The sequence below is a fragment of the Acanthaster planci genome, linkage group LG15 (genome assembly GCF_054643075.1).
Source record: "Acanthaster planci isolate LZ-2023a linkage group LG15, COTS_SCS, whole genome shotgun sequence".
Lineage (NCBI taxonomy): Eukaryota > Metazoa > Echinodermata > Asteroidea > Valvatida > Acanthasteridae > Acanthaster > Acanthaster planci.
In genome coordinates, this window is record NC_141791.1 from 3952134 (window position 1) to 3966171 (window position 14038).

Here is a 14038-nt window from a genome sequence, read left to right on the forward strand (position 1 = left end):
ACAAAATATCAATGAGCTCGCAGGCAGAAATACAACCATTTGGTGGAACGAACCCTGCACACCTTTTTCTTCAAATGGCATGAAAAGCCGGAAAGCGCAATTATTGAATTTCAAACACAACAAGCAACACAACAAACGCATACAATACTCAACGTTGAAGTTAAGGAAGAACGTCCAAACGTTTTTATTCCAACTGAAAATAAATAAAAATCATAATTGTAATATGGCAATATTACAGAAACAAAGATGTTTTTGTCACTACCTTGTACATCTTTTTGGTCTTGGTGAATGGTACATTCTACCCTCAAAACACACCAACTAAACAGGATTTCCAAATCTCTCCCCTCTAAGTTGCAAGATACCTATTCAATATAAGATGAAGACAGCCATCCCAGTGCTCATAACTAAGGTATAAACAGAAAAGTTTGTGAAGCTGGTATTTTGTCAATTATCTGTTTCGGAGATTTTACACTTTGACAAAGATAAACAAAGCTATATCTTACATTGCCAAAAATTCAACCAAACCTGATGTCAGTTCACGCTTTATTTATGTTCACAGTTTATTTTAACCCTAACCCTCCTCAATCCTTCACCTGTTGGAGGACTGAGGAGTGTTAGGGTTAAGATTTATAAAAATTATGCACGAATAAAGATAACACGATGAATGTAAAAAAAATGGAAGTTACTTTTTTCTTTCCCTCCAGATTCCTTGGCATGAATCATCATTTGGTCTTTTTAGCATCCCATGTTGCCATTAACTGCCTTGAGTAAAACAACATTTGACAGTAAAGAAATGTCTTGATTATAAACACGATGTACCAGGTTACAGCCAGAAACACAGGATAAAGCAGTACGGAGTTGTACTCCCCATCCAAGATGATGAGTCTAACTGACGAGAAGTAGGAGTAGAACCCGTGTGCCACGCCCCCAAGGCCACACCCAAGAGTACCCAGGTCGGCCAGCCGCAGCCAGAGTTTCCGATTCCGGGGCAGAGAGGCCAGGTAGAGCGCCGAAGGGAGGCAGGTCGCCAGGAGGAGGTAGTGGCAAAGGCGGGGCCCCGCCTCCTCGGGCAAGGACAGAAAGTGGAGCCGGGAGTTGACGAGGAAGAGAGCCTGGGGCAGGCAGAGGAACAGGTTGACGTAGGCGCAGATCTTGAGTTTGGATTTCAGAGCGGTGCTGTGAAGTAAGGCCAACAGAGGTGCATTTTTGGTGAAAATACAAAGCAAAGGGGAAGTCAAGGAGATACTACCTACAATAAGACATGCTTAACAAGAGATTCTTTTCCCAGTGTCACCCTAGGTCAACACACCCATGCATACATTGTATGTACATTGATACATGCTGTATTGACTACATGTAATGTGTTCTGATTGTGATCCACACCAGACTTCCGACGAATGAAGCGCTGCCTTCGTTTTTCAAAATGGCGCCACCCGTGGCCAGCATGTGATACTACAGGCGGGTTTTTCAAGGCGCCATACATCGGAAAATTTACTATTTTGGAAAACTTTAGGGTGCTTGTATGAAAGTCCAAACTCTAAGGAATACGCCAGTGTAAGTAAAATTATCGAGGCATTCTCATTTCGGAAGATATTAGGATTCAAAGTTTGTGACAATCCTGCAGTTTGGATTTCAGGCATTTAAGACATGCCTTGAAGTAGGGCTGTGATGGTGACAGATAAGAGACAGATTGTAAAAGACAGCCACTACAGCCCTATTTGTGGGGCTAGCACAAACCCAACAACACAACACCTCAAGTAAAATAGACGAAATGGGATGTGTAGTCAGGAAAATCAACACTAATCAGCACGGGAAACGTTCCTGAAAGTGGAATTGTTTACGCAGCGGTAATGGACAGATGTTTGTCGGAAACAGGTGCGTTTCCGTAACAATATGTGGCCGAACAATTTCCTTACCTTGCTTGATACCGGCTGGCAATTTGCTCTCTGTGGGTAAAATCGCTACCATCTGATCCCACTGCTCTTGGCCCTCCATGAGACGCCATGGCCACTTCGTCTTCTCAAACTGATCGGAAACTGCCGCTGATTTTGCCTATTATCCCCAGACATGAAATGCGAGTTGCCAGTACAGTACAGTACAGTAGCCATGTGTGCTGCCGCCTCGGGGTTTTTTGCTCCAGATGTAAAATTTATGAGAGCGCCCTCACAAGGTGCATTTAATGGCTATACATGTACTGTTATACGCACCGTCAACACTTGGGCCAACGTACGTTGCGCTGTCGGCCCTTTCGATAATTTCTGTACTAATCATTAGCATGAAAATAGGTACCCCAGAAAAGGAGATTGTTTGCCCTGAAAATGGTAGAAAAAAGGTCAAGCTGTATTATTTTAAATGCTTAGCAGAATTTGCCAAATTAACGTGGGATATTATGGTGCCTTGTAAGCCTCTTAGTCTTTGTTTACGGGGCAGCAAGCTGTGCTCTGAGAACTAAAGATATTTTTTCTTTAAAATGCAGGGCTAAAAGCAACTTTCGTGCAGTCACCAAGGGGTCAGGCTCGCTGCCCTCAGATACGTGGACGGTGGTTTTGTAGTCAGTCAGCAGCTCGTACCAACAGTACCTCAGCCAAACGGGTTAAGCTCTGCTGCTGGTACTGTCCGCGAAGACCAGGTGAAGTGAGCGCTTTAGTAGCATATAATAATTATCGGATTCGAGACTCGGAGGCCAAAACTTGTCTTGTTTCCTCCCCTTTTTTCACTGCTGCTCTTTTCGGTTTAGATGGATGGACATGGAGGATGTGTGGTGGGCCGAAAACCCAGAATTAAGTGGCCCGCATGCAAGCCGGTACCTGCCATTCATTGCGATGCTTAGGAGTCCGTGCGCCTGAATGCTTGGCCAACACCGCATAAGTTTTCAAATTCTCTCTCATTTCCTTTTGTTTCCAGTGCGCAGAGCCTTCAGCTCAAAAATGCTATTTTTTGTAAGGTTTGAATATACTGTGTTAACGAACTGCATGATTTTTTTTCATTTATTATTTGCAATCGTAACCCTAAAAGTCCTGAATCCTCCAATTTTAATATGAGTTTGCACACACCCTAGGGGGTTAGGGTTAATAATCTTAATTCGAATTAAATCAAACGGATCCCAAAGTCCATTTCCTGAATCGGTGGGCCAAAACATCACAGCATTAGCGCATCTAGTGAATGCTCCATAATAAAATTACTACTACATTATTAGCGGATCCAGGGGCGGACCCGCCTCCTCCAACAGCGACCCCACTTGCAAACTACATTAATCTGAAGAAAAAACAAACTTAAACCAATCAATCATGCATGGCAACTTATGTTTATTTTCAATGTGTAACCTTAGTATCTTGGTTAAAACAGCTATTTCCATGATTTGAAATATTTACTAGTTTCCGATTACTTAGACTGGCTTTTTTTACTCATGCTGCCTTGCAGACAAAATCTCATATACAAGACCTGCATTTGCAAAAAAAATCATTCAAATGGGTATAATAGCATTAAACTGATGTTATTTAAGTTTGTAAAAACATGCTGAGTAATCATTCAATGAGACAATGTCATGAAGGCCCAGTGACAGAAATACCAATAAAATTCCAGGTGGTCTTAAACTATTGCAAATGACTCAATCAATATTTAGAGTCGGTTATTAAGGGCGGACTTCAACCCCTCCCCTCCCATCCGCTGTTGAATCTCTCGCTTCTGGGAAGCTGGACTCAGCCTTGATTTTTTTTGTTCTTACTTGTTTAGATACTGTGATCAAGTGGTCTTGGCATGCACTTTTCCAAAGAGGGCGTTTTCTACCGAACAATTGTCAGAATCATAAGAGTCTTTCTCTAATATGTAGGGAAGGAATCTGCACAAAAAGCAGACAATAGACTTGATGTGTGGCGCGAAAACACAAAAGCCAACGTGTGCCTAGACATTCCTTAAATTACATATCTACGCAATTAAAAAACTACCACAGGGGTATTTTTTTGTACATCGCTGATTAAACCGTAAAGTCCGCGACCCATTTTTCACCATTGGAAAGGCAAAACTCCCTTTAAACAGTACGAGTTAACTAAAGGCGGAAGGATATGTGAATCTTTGCACATACAGATTTTGAGTAGTGGCGTATCCAGCGGGGGTAAGTTCCCCCCCCCCACGAGTTGCCTCTAATTTTAGCAGCAACATCCTTGAAACAATACTACCATCTCCTTGGTGTTAAAAAGTCTGTTACAAATGGAAAAATGGACAGCGCCCCCGTACCCGACACTTGGAGACGCCACTGATTTCTTAGCAATTTACACTGTTTGCTGTAATATCTGTCAGGAATAAAACACCACTGTCATAAACATTCTTTGAATATATTAATAAGCCGAAATTACCGAATGAACAACAAAATCACAAATTCTGGTGGGAAAACTGAAGTATACCAGGGGTGGATCCAGGATTTTCCAAAAGGAAGGGGCGTGAACTAAAGCAGCAATGGTATAATGCCCGCAAGCGCCTGGCATAGCGAGAAGCCCTTATGGCAGTTGGGAAGCAGAACTTGGTTTTTTATGCCTTTGTCGCATTGATGGGGCTGGGCACCTTTTTCTTCCCCCTTTCTTTTTCTTCTCTTTTTATTTATGTATTTATTTTTGGGGGTAAAGGGGGGGGGGCATGCGCCCGCTCGCCCCTGGATCTGCCCCTGTATACATTTATAAGGCACTTGTGATATAGAAAGAACTTCCCGAGTATAACATTTTATTTGCTTATGTACAGTCAAAATAGTTTTATGATATTCTACATACTTTTTCAAAACTCGACAATTCGTGCAATCCAATATTTTAAAGCGACAGTTTTTCCTCAACTTTTTACATTTGTAAATATTTTTTCTGAATAATTAGCTTGTTGACATGCTTTAATGCCTGCACGTCCTGATTCTATATGAGTCAAATACTTCGCTTCAGTTAAGCTACAACATGTAAAATTGGCAAGCAGGATGATAAGATTACATGCAGTTAACCGTCAATCAAAGACGAAGAAGAACTACATGAATTATCTCTTGATTATTAGAAAAGGACGCAAAAATAAAAACCACCATAATATCAGGATCTTTTTGTTGTATATCTATTTTCAAAACGGATCGAGTCTTGGCTTTTCTTTGCCTTTCTTTTTCTTCTTTGAGGTCACCAAACTTTCATTGACGAAAGCTTGCTCCCTGATCAGCGCTTCGTCAGACGAATCCATGTACAGGATATTGTCCACAAAATAAGGCACAACTTCCTCACCTTTACTTATTTCTCCCGTGATCTTGCCCATATCCAGACATTCCAATTCGGGCGAGTCTGATTTGAAGTCCTGCCCAACTTCAGCGTATTCGCCAAATGGGTATGACGCTCCCCCACTCTGAATCTCTTCACCTGTGAGCGCATAAAAAGGAATGTAAGGAAACAAGCGGTAAGTAATACTGGTAAAGATACGAACAATTAGCATTACTGAAAGAGGGAAATTAGGGTATAGTTTAACCTGGCTTAATACTGAATATTCATGCAGCTCTTACAAGAGGGAATTAATAATGGTTTTATTATTCACGGAAGACTTCGTATCTGTCAAGAAATCTTGGCATCGTATTCACTTGGCGACTGTACCTTATTGGACCAGTCGCCCTTAGGCGTAGCGTGATCGCCGGCGGAAATTCCACTTACAGCCCCTCTAGGAACCTCTTCACCTGGACTTCAATCTTCAACTTGATTGATAAACGATACCTATCGATTTCGGTGCCCCTTTTTGCATTAATTTTTAGAGGCGCACGTGTAAAGGGGTCATATTTGCTTGCATAATGGCCTCAACAATGACAACAAATACAGTAAACCTCGCACGAAAAATATTTGACCCCTCAGAAAAAATTCTGATAATTCCGTATGTCCGTGTAATCCTGGACGGATAGTAATAACTGTACAAGCATGACTGTGACTGGTTTTAGCGTCCTGGGGTGGATTTTGAGTGGTTGGTCTATTGCAATCAATCCCACGGGTCGTGGGAAAAATGAATATTCAAGTTTAAAGAGATTAAAAAGAAAAAAGGCCCACTTAAAGTCAAACAGTGATTCAGGCTTCACTGTCATGAAAAAGAATTCCTAACCGGAAAAAAAGTTTGATGGCAGAAATATCAACACGTATACATTCGAAGTGTTGTAGCACCTGCAAGGATTGCTGAAGAAATGTACTCGATTTTTGAGCTTTTTCTGCCAAGCTGAAATAATTTGCAGGAATAAATAAAATATTTCATATGCACAAATGTAAATTTGGCAAACCTTTGCCATCAAGTGGTCTTTCACCTGACCATTCTTGTTCGGCTTTTTCCTCTCCGTCAGGCGAAGCTCTGCATTTTTCCTCCTGCACGGCGGCATATGAGTATCCATCATCTTCCATCTTCAGTGGTGGATTGTCTGGGTCGAGCATGGCGTACTCTGGGGGTGGCTGGCGCCGCTGACTTAGCGGTTTAACCTCGGCATACTCAGGTGGAAGCATGTCTGCCTGTGATGGTGGATTGTCCGGATTGGCTACGGAGTAGTCATGTTGTGGCTGTTGCCGATGAATACGTGGAGTAACCTCAGCGTACTCGGGTGGAGGCACGTCTTCCTGTGATGACAGATTGTCTTGATTGGGTACAGTGTACTCAAAAGATGGCTTTCTGTGGCTGCGGGGAGTAGCCTGGGCGTATTCGGGTGGTAACCCACCAGCTCCTGATGGTGGAACGTGGTGGTGGTGAGGTGTGACTGCCGGACCGCTGTGCACGATGGCCTCCAGCGGGACATTGACGTAGCGGTCCCCCGCATGGTTCGAGGGATGATCGGTGACAGCTATTTGGCTCTCGTAGATGAGTGCCGACTCCTCCCTGTGTCCGCGCCTCTCCGTTTTTCGTCTTGATGCAACAAGACACGCTATGATGATGAAGAGAATCAGGATGATGACACCAACAGCGCCTCCCACGGCAGCAATGACTGTGATACTAACTGATAAAGACAGTATAGTGGTAATAGTCGCTGGGGATATTACAGAGGTTGTTGCATCTTGAGATCTACCGGTAAACTCAGGTGCAGTGGTCGTAGCCTCGGGTACCGGTGTTGCAGTGGGGAAGATAGAAACTGGCCCAATGGAACAATTTCTGCTGTCACCAGGATAGGCGATACTAGTCATATAGCAGGTAAATATCGAGTTGTTGTAGGAAGTATCCAATGATTGGAGATCTAGAGTGTTCTCAACTTGATCACCGACAACGACTGTGATGTTGGGGAGTGACACCCTGGTTGAACTAACTATGGCTGTCCACTCCAGGGAAACAACTGGTTGAGTTTTCTCAGATGAACACAGTAAAACAGACGGCATGGAACCAGACAGATATTGCGATATGTTGCACTGTGGGTAACTTATGTCTGGGAGATAATAAACAGTCACCGATATTGGCGCAGACTTTTGTTTGTTATTGTTGGGGAGGTCTTTATAGAGGGCGGCACAACGGAAAGTTGTGTTGTCTTCCAACATGCTACTGTCAAGTGTAAGAGTCAATATTCCAATGTTCATGTCATTGACAACATACTGCACCGTGCCACGGTTATCCACCGTAGTCGCATTACACCTCTTAACAGTAACGCAATATGATGTAATGGACATTTCATAGAGAGGTGTGTTTGACCCACGTTCCCACCGTACTGCTGTTATGGAAGTCTGGGTCTCACTGTCCTCATCGAGATCTATTTCACACGACATCTGCAACTGCTCCCCTCTGCGGACGGTCAGTGCATCAGATGTTGCTGCAATGGTTAATGATGTAGTCACGGTCACACGAAGCAAGACGAGCAGTGCTGAATTGAGAATTGCTACTCTCGCCATCTTTGTGAAACGTCAGAGATGATTACTTAATTGTACCGCTTATATCATACAACATAAATAGAATAACAGCCACTCACGTTGTATCACATTCGATGAACTCTTTTCTCCAAATGGGCGCAATTTTTGCATCTTGCTCCACCCATCAAGTCTGTGATAAATAAAACTGGAGAGTTGAACACATGAAAGGAGCTAAATGCATCTCTTTGCACTGTCTATCATATTATATGTTCCTGTGTAATGCCTACTTTCATAAAACGCAGAGCTGTTTTCAGCGTTGAGTTTCCTCATTCGAATCCATTTCTGACCTTGGCTTTCAGTTTCACTGAACCGTTCATCCCTTGCACAGACTGTATGAAAAGAGTATTGTGAGTGAACCAAAACACGTTGAATTTAGCAAAAAAAGTGTGGTTGATAGAAATTCGTATTACTTGAAAATAACAAACTGCAGTCTTGAGGAAATGCCGTCAAACTGCCGTCAAAGGTACAAGTATGAATTCAGAAATAGAAGGAAAATCATTGAAGTTGAAGAAGCGGGACAGTGAATGCCTGAACAGTGCATGTACAAGAACAACACACAAGACAACAGACCGCAACGGAAGAGGACGAACTTCAGGTTGCTAAATATGATGTCCTGTTTCCTTTCTCTCATCTAAAGTTTCTCTCATCATTCTCTTAATCATTTCTGTCAGCCCCTCCATGATTTTGATTCTGAATATAGAGCGTATCCACACAAAAAACGCAGCAAAGGTTATTTTTAATTTTGTGAAGACTGTGTTAGTTTTACACCAAATTGACTAGTAGCGCCTTAAGCTGCAGATCCCCTCTTTCCAATGATATGTTATTTATCCACACACGGTCATGGGTGGCTGAACAATCATTATTTTTGGACAATGGGACAAAGTGGGCTTTGGACCAAGTTTATTGCAATAATCAGGGCATCTTATACTACTGCAAGTTAGAAAAAAATTGAGTGAACTTGATAATAACAACTTACTTTTGTAGCATGTCTCTCTGCAAACATTGTAACCATTAGGCCTAAGATATGTTATGATTCACCTGCTCCATTACGACCACATCTGGCCTATTCATTAGTAATAACATTTCATAGCAGAGAGGAAGAATTGAATAGGATTTATGCTGGCATTTCTAACTGAAACTTGGTCCAAGCCAAGCCACAAAATTCAAAATAAATTTGGTTGCTTTTTGATACGCTCTGTATAATAGTTGGGTACAATTAAACAGTACGAGTTGACTAAATGCGGAAGGATATGTGAATCTTTGCACATACAGATTTTGAGTAGTGGCGTATCCAGAGGGCGTGAGTTGCCCCCCCCCCACGAGTTGCCTCTAATTTAGCAGCAACATCCTTGAAACAATACTACAATCTCCTTGTTGTTGAAGAGTCTGTGACAAATGGAAAAATGGACAGCGCCCCCGTACCCGACACTTGGAGACGCCACTGATTTCTTAGCAATTTACACTGTTTGCTGTAATATCTGTCAGGAATAAAACGCCACTGTCATAAACATTCTTTGAATATATTAATAAGCCGAAATTACCGAATGAACAACAAAATCACAAATTCTGGTGGGAAAACTGAAGTATACCAGGGGTGGATCCAGGATTTTCCAAAAGGAAGGGGCGTGCACTAAAGCAGCAATGGTATAACGCCCGCGAGCGCCTGGCATAGCGAGAAGCCCTTACGGCAGTTGGGAAGCAGAACTTAGTTTTTTATGCCTTTGTCGCATTGATGGGGCTGGGCACCTTTTTCTTCCCCCCTTCGTTTTCTTCTCTTTTTATTTATGTATTTATTTTGGGGGGTAAAGGGGGGCATGCGCCCGCTCGCCCCTGGATCTGCCCCTGTATACATTTATAAGGCACTTGTGATATAGAAAGAACTTACCGAGTATAACATTTTATTTGCTTATGTACAGTCAAAATAGTTTTATGATATTCTACATACTTTTTCAAAACTTGACAATTCGTGCAATCCAATATTTTAAAGCGACAGTTTTTCCTCAAGTTTTTACATTTGTAAATATTTTTTCTGAATAATTAGCTTGTTGACATGCTTTAATGCCTGCACGTCCTGATTCTATATGAGTCAAATACTTCGCTTCAGTTAAGCTACAACATGTAAAATTGGCAAGCAGGATGATAAGATTACATGTAGTTAACCGTCAATCAAAGACGAAGAAGAACTACATGAATTATCTCTTGATTATTAGAAAAGGACGCAAAAATAAAAACCACCATAATATCAGGATCTTTTTGTTGTATATCTATTTTCAAAACGGATCGAGTCTTGGCTTTTCTTTGCCTTTCTTTTTCTTCTTTGAGGTCACCAAACTTTCATTGACGAAAGCTTGCTCCCTGATCAGCGCTTCGTCCGACGAATCCACGTACAGGATATTGTCCACAAAATCAGGCACAACTTCCTCACCTTTACTTATTTCTCTCGTGCTCTTGCCCATATCCAGACATTCTGATTCGGGCGAGTCTGATTTGAAGTCCTGCCCAACTTCAGCGTATTCGCCAAATGGGTATGACGCTGCCCCACTCTGACTCTCTTCACCTGTGAGCGCATAAAAGGAAACAAGCGGTAAGTAATACTGGTAAAGATACGAACAATTAGCATTACTGAAAGAGGGAAATTAGGGTATAGTTTAACCTGGCTTAATACTGAATATTCATGCAGCTCTTACAAGAGGGAATTAATAATGGTTTTATTATTCACGGAAGACTTCGTATCTGTCAAGAAATCTTGGCATCGTATTCACTAGGCGATTGTGACTTATTGGATCAGTCGCCCTTAGGCGTAGCGTGATCGCCGGCGGAAATTCCACTTACAGCCCCTCCAGGAACCTCTTCACCTGGACTTCAATCTTCATCTTGATTGATTAGTGATACCTATCGACTTCGGTGCCCCTTTTTGCATTACTTTTTAGAGGTGCACGTGTGTAGGGGTCATATTTGCATGCATAATGGCCTCAACAATGGTAACAAATACAGTAAACCTCGCACAAAAAAAATTGACCCCTCAGAAAAAAATTCTGGTAAGTCCGTATGTCCGTGTAATCCTGGACGGATAGTCATAACTGTACGAGCATGACTGTGACTGGTTTTAGCGTCCTGGTGGATTTTGAGTGGTTGATCTATTGCAATCAGACAGCACAAGGGTCGTGGGAAAAATGAATATTCAAGTTTAAAAAGATTAAAAAGAAAAAAGGCCCACTTAAAGTCAAACATTGATTCAGGCTTCACTTTCATTAAAAAGAATTCCTAACCGAAAAAAAGTTTGATGGCAGAAATATCAACACGTATACATTCGAAGTGTTGTAGCACCTGCAAGAATTGCTGGAGAAATTTACTCGATGTACGAGCTTTTTCTGCCAAGCTGAAATAATTTGCAGGAATAAAATGAAATATTTCATATGCACAAATGTAAATTTGACAAACCTTTGCCATCAAGTGGTCTTTCACCTGACCATTCTTGTTCGGCTTTTTCCTCTCCGTCAGGCGAAGCTCTGCATTTTTCCTCCTGCACGGCGGCATATGAGTATCCATCATCTTCTATCTTCAGTGGTGGATTGTCTGGGTCGAGCATGGCGTACTCTGGGGGTGGCTGGCGCCGCTGACTTAGCGGTTTAACCTCGGCATACTCAGGTGGAAGCATGCCTGCCTGTGATGGTGGATTGTCCGGATTGGATACGGAGTAGTCATGTTGTGGCTTGTGCCGCTGACTGCGCGGAGTAGCCTGGGCGTACTCGGGCAGTAACCCACCTGCTCCTGATGGTGGAACGTGGTAGTGGTGAGGTATGGCTGCCGGACCGCTGTGCACGATGGTCTCCAGCGGGACGTTGACGTAGCGGTCCCCCGCATGGTTCGAGGGATGATCGGTGGCAGCTATTGGACTCTCGTAGATGAGTTCCGACTCCTCCCTGTGTCCGCGCCTCTCCGTTTTTCGTCTTGATGCGACAAGACACGCTATGATGATGAAGAGAATCAGGATGATGACACCAACAGCGCCTCCCACGGCAGCAATAACTGTGACACTGAGTGATGAAGCCGGCATGGAGATAGCAGTACCTGGGGATGATGTAATGAAACGTGGTGAGGGAGTGGTGTCATAGGTCGAACCTGGCTGTGCATGATCGTTGGTGGAAAGAGTTGAAACTACGGACGGTGTCAGAGAATTTTTACCTTGACCCGATGTGGCCGTCGAGTCCTGGGTTTGGCCAAGAGGAGCTGTTGTGTTATTCCCGCCTTGCCCAGGTATCCCGGAATCGGGGGCACTGGTAGTACTGGTTAATGAAGCGCATCCTGTGCTAATGGTCATATCTTGCAATCTACTGACAACCTCAGGCGAAGTGGATATGGCCTTGGGTGTTGAAGACGGGAAAACGATGTCTGGTCCGATGGAACAATTTCTGATGACACCAGGATATGCCGTACTGGTCATGTAACAGGTGAATACTGAGTTATCGTAGACTGTACCCACTGGAGATAGATGCAGAGTGTTCTCAACTTGATCCCCCATGACGACTGTTGTATTGGAGAGAGACATTCTGGATGAATCGACCAAAGTTGTCCACTCCAGAGAAACCACTGGCTGGCCTTTGTCAGAAGAGCAAACTAAAACATACGTCAAAGCTTCAGATTGGATTGACGATACGGCACAGATTGGGTAAGCTGTGCTTGGGAGATAATTAACGGTCACACGTATTGCTGCTTTTTGGTGAGTTTCTGGCAAAAAGGCACACTGAAACGTTGTGTTGTCTTCTAACAAGCTACTGTAAATGGTCAGAGTTAATGTTCCGGTAGTTAATGCTCCACCATTCCCTCTGGTAACTGAATAATACAGCGTTCCACGACCATCTATTGTAGTTTCGTTACTGCACATGAAGACACCAGCATAACAGCGTGAGACATCAAGGGATCCATAGAGAGGCATATTATTTGATCCGCGGAACCATCGCACCTCCTGTATATCAGATAAAGTGTCACCAGCTTCACGACCGATGTCACACGACATCTGCAACTGTTCTCCTCTCCGGACGGTCACTGCATCAGTTGTGGGTGTGATTGTGAACGCTGTAGTTATGGATGCAATTGAGACGATCAGCGATGCACGGAGAAATGCCACACTAGCCATTTTTGTTCTCTCCACCAAAGTGTCAGTTAAGACTAACAGCGGCTATACAGGTGTTTACCACATAAAAATGACAAGTACTCAAATTTATCCACAGTCTGCCATTCAATTATTTAGTTAGATGTTATCTTTTTCTACGTATCTCTTCAGTTTATCGCGAAGATTTAAACACATAAACTCATTGAGAAATGTAGCATTATGTTCAGGTGTAATATTCTCTACACACCTGTGTACGATTTCCTGTAGACCTATTGGGGGGTTGTTTCCTCGTTCCTTTATTGACCTCAGCTTTCATTTCCACTGAACCGATTGCTGTTCACGCAAAGCGCACATAAAGGATATTCAAAGTAATTGAAAAACACATTGGTTTTCAATGGCGGATTTGGGAATTTCGCACGCTTTTGGAAGGCGGGAAATCAAACAGACCAAGAAAAGCCTCTTTCATTCACTCCCCCCATTTGCTCTTTTGGGAGATGAGGGGCATTGCCTCCCCCCGGACCCAACCTTGGACAAAAACAGGTTCGGGGGAAACCCATAATGTTTGTCATGTTCCCAGTGGGATCAAACATTGTGGCAGTAACGTTGCAAGCCTGGGAACATTTCTTATTATGGAAATGCGCTTAATGTTGAAACAAACCAACAGGCCTACAAGAACGGCTAAATGAACAGAAACAGTGTAGGAATCAACTCTATAAAACATTCACGAGTTTCTTTTTCTCTTGGAAATAAACTGCTTCCCCAAAATGCTAATATGTAGGTCATAGTCAGTGGATTATTTGGAATTGGTCAGATCAACAAGACCAGAACCGGGGTCAGACAAAAGTGTATATTTGTAGTGCAGGACCCGTTAGCCCTCGCTGGATTCTCCCTTGCTAACGGTGACAGCATCGACCTCGTGAGTAGTAGGGTCCGCTTCAACGTAACGCCATCCTGTTTTAGATTTTGTTTAGCCGAGATCGCCACTCAACCTCTGGTCTATTCCCATGAAAATCGGTAACCTTCGTCAGCACTAACGTTTGATTCCATAGATGATAGTGGATAC

At 43.0% G+C, this 14038-nt stretch overlaps 2 protein-coding genes across 8 annotated transcripts; both read right to left on the bottom strand.

The window, feature by feature from the left end:
- Positions 1-154: 154 nt before the first annotated feature.
- On the bottom strand, positions 155-2139 carry LOC110988211 (protein jagunal homolog 1-like). Its single transcript, XM_022251529.2, has 2 exons — positions 1917-2139; positions 155-1176 (listed from the first exon to the last, which is right to left on the bottom strand). The coding sequence occupies exons 1-2, from the start codon at positions 2003-2005 to the stop codon at positions 723-725; spliced, it is 543 nt and encodes a 180-aa protein (XP_022107221.2). The 5' UTR covers positions 2006-2139; the 3' UTR covers positions 155-722.
- Positions 2140-3285: 1146 nt separating this feature from the next.
- LOC110988224 (uncharacterized) lies at positions 3286-14023 on the bottom strand. Of its 7 annotated transcripts, XM_087146800.1 has the most exons (4): positions 12048-14023; positions 11304-11933; positions 10288-10419; positions 3286-5372 (listed from the first exon to the last, which is right to left on the bottom strand). In XM_087146800.1, the coding sequence occupies exons 1-4, from the start codon at positions 12997-12999 to the stop codon at positions 5086-5088; spliced, it is 2001 nt and encodes a 666-aa protein (XP_087002926.1). In that variant the 5' UTR covers positions 13000-14023; the 3' UTR covers positions 3286-5085. The 7 variants fall into 7 exon arrangements, 6 of the variants coding, with proteins under 6 accessions (XP_087002926.1, XP_087002925.1, XP_087002924.1 ...); XM_087146799.1 differs by having other exon boundaries at positions 11328-14023; XM_087146798.1 differs by having other exon boundaries at positions 11304-14023.
- Positions 14024-14038: the final 15 nt, after the last annotated feature.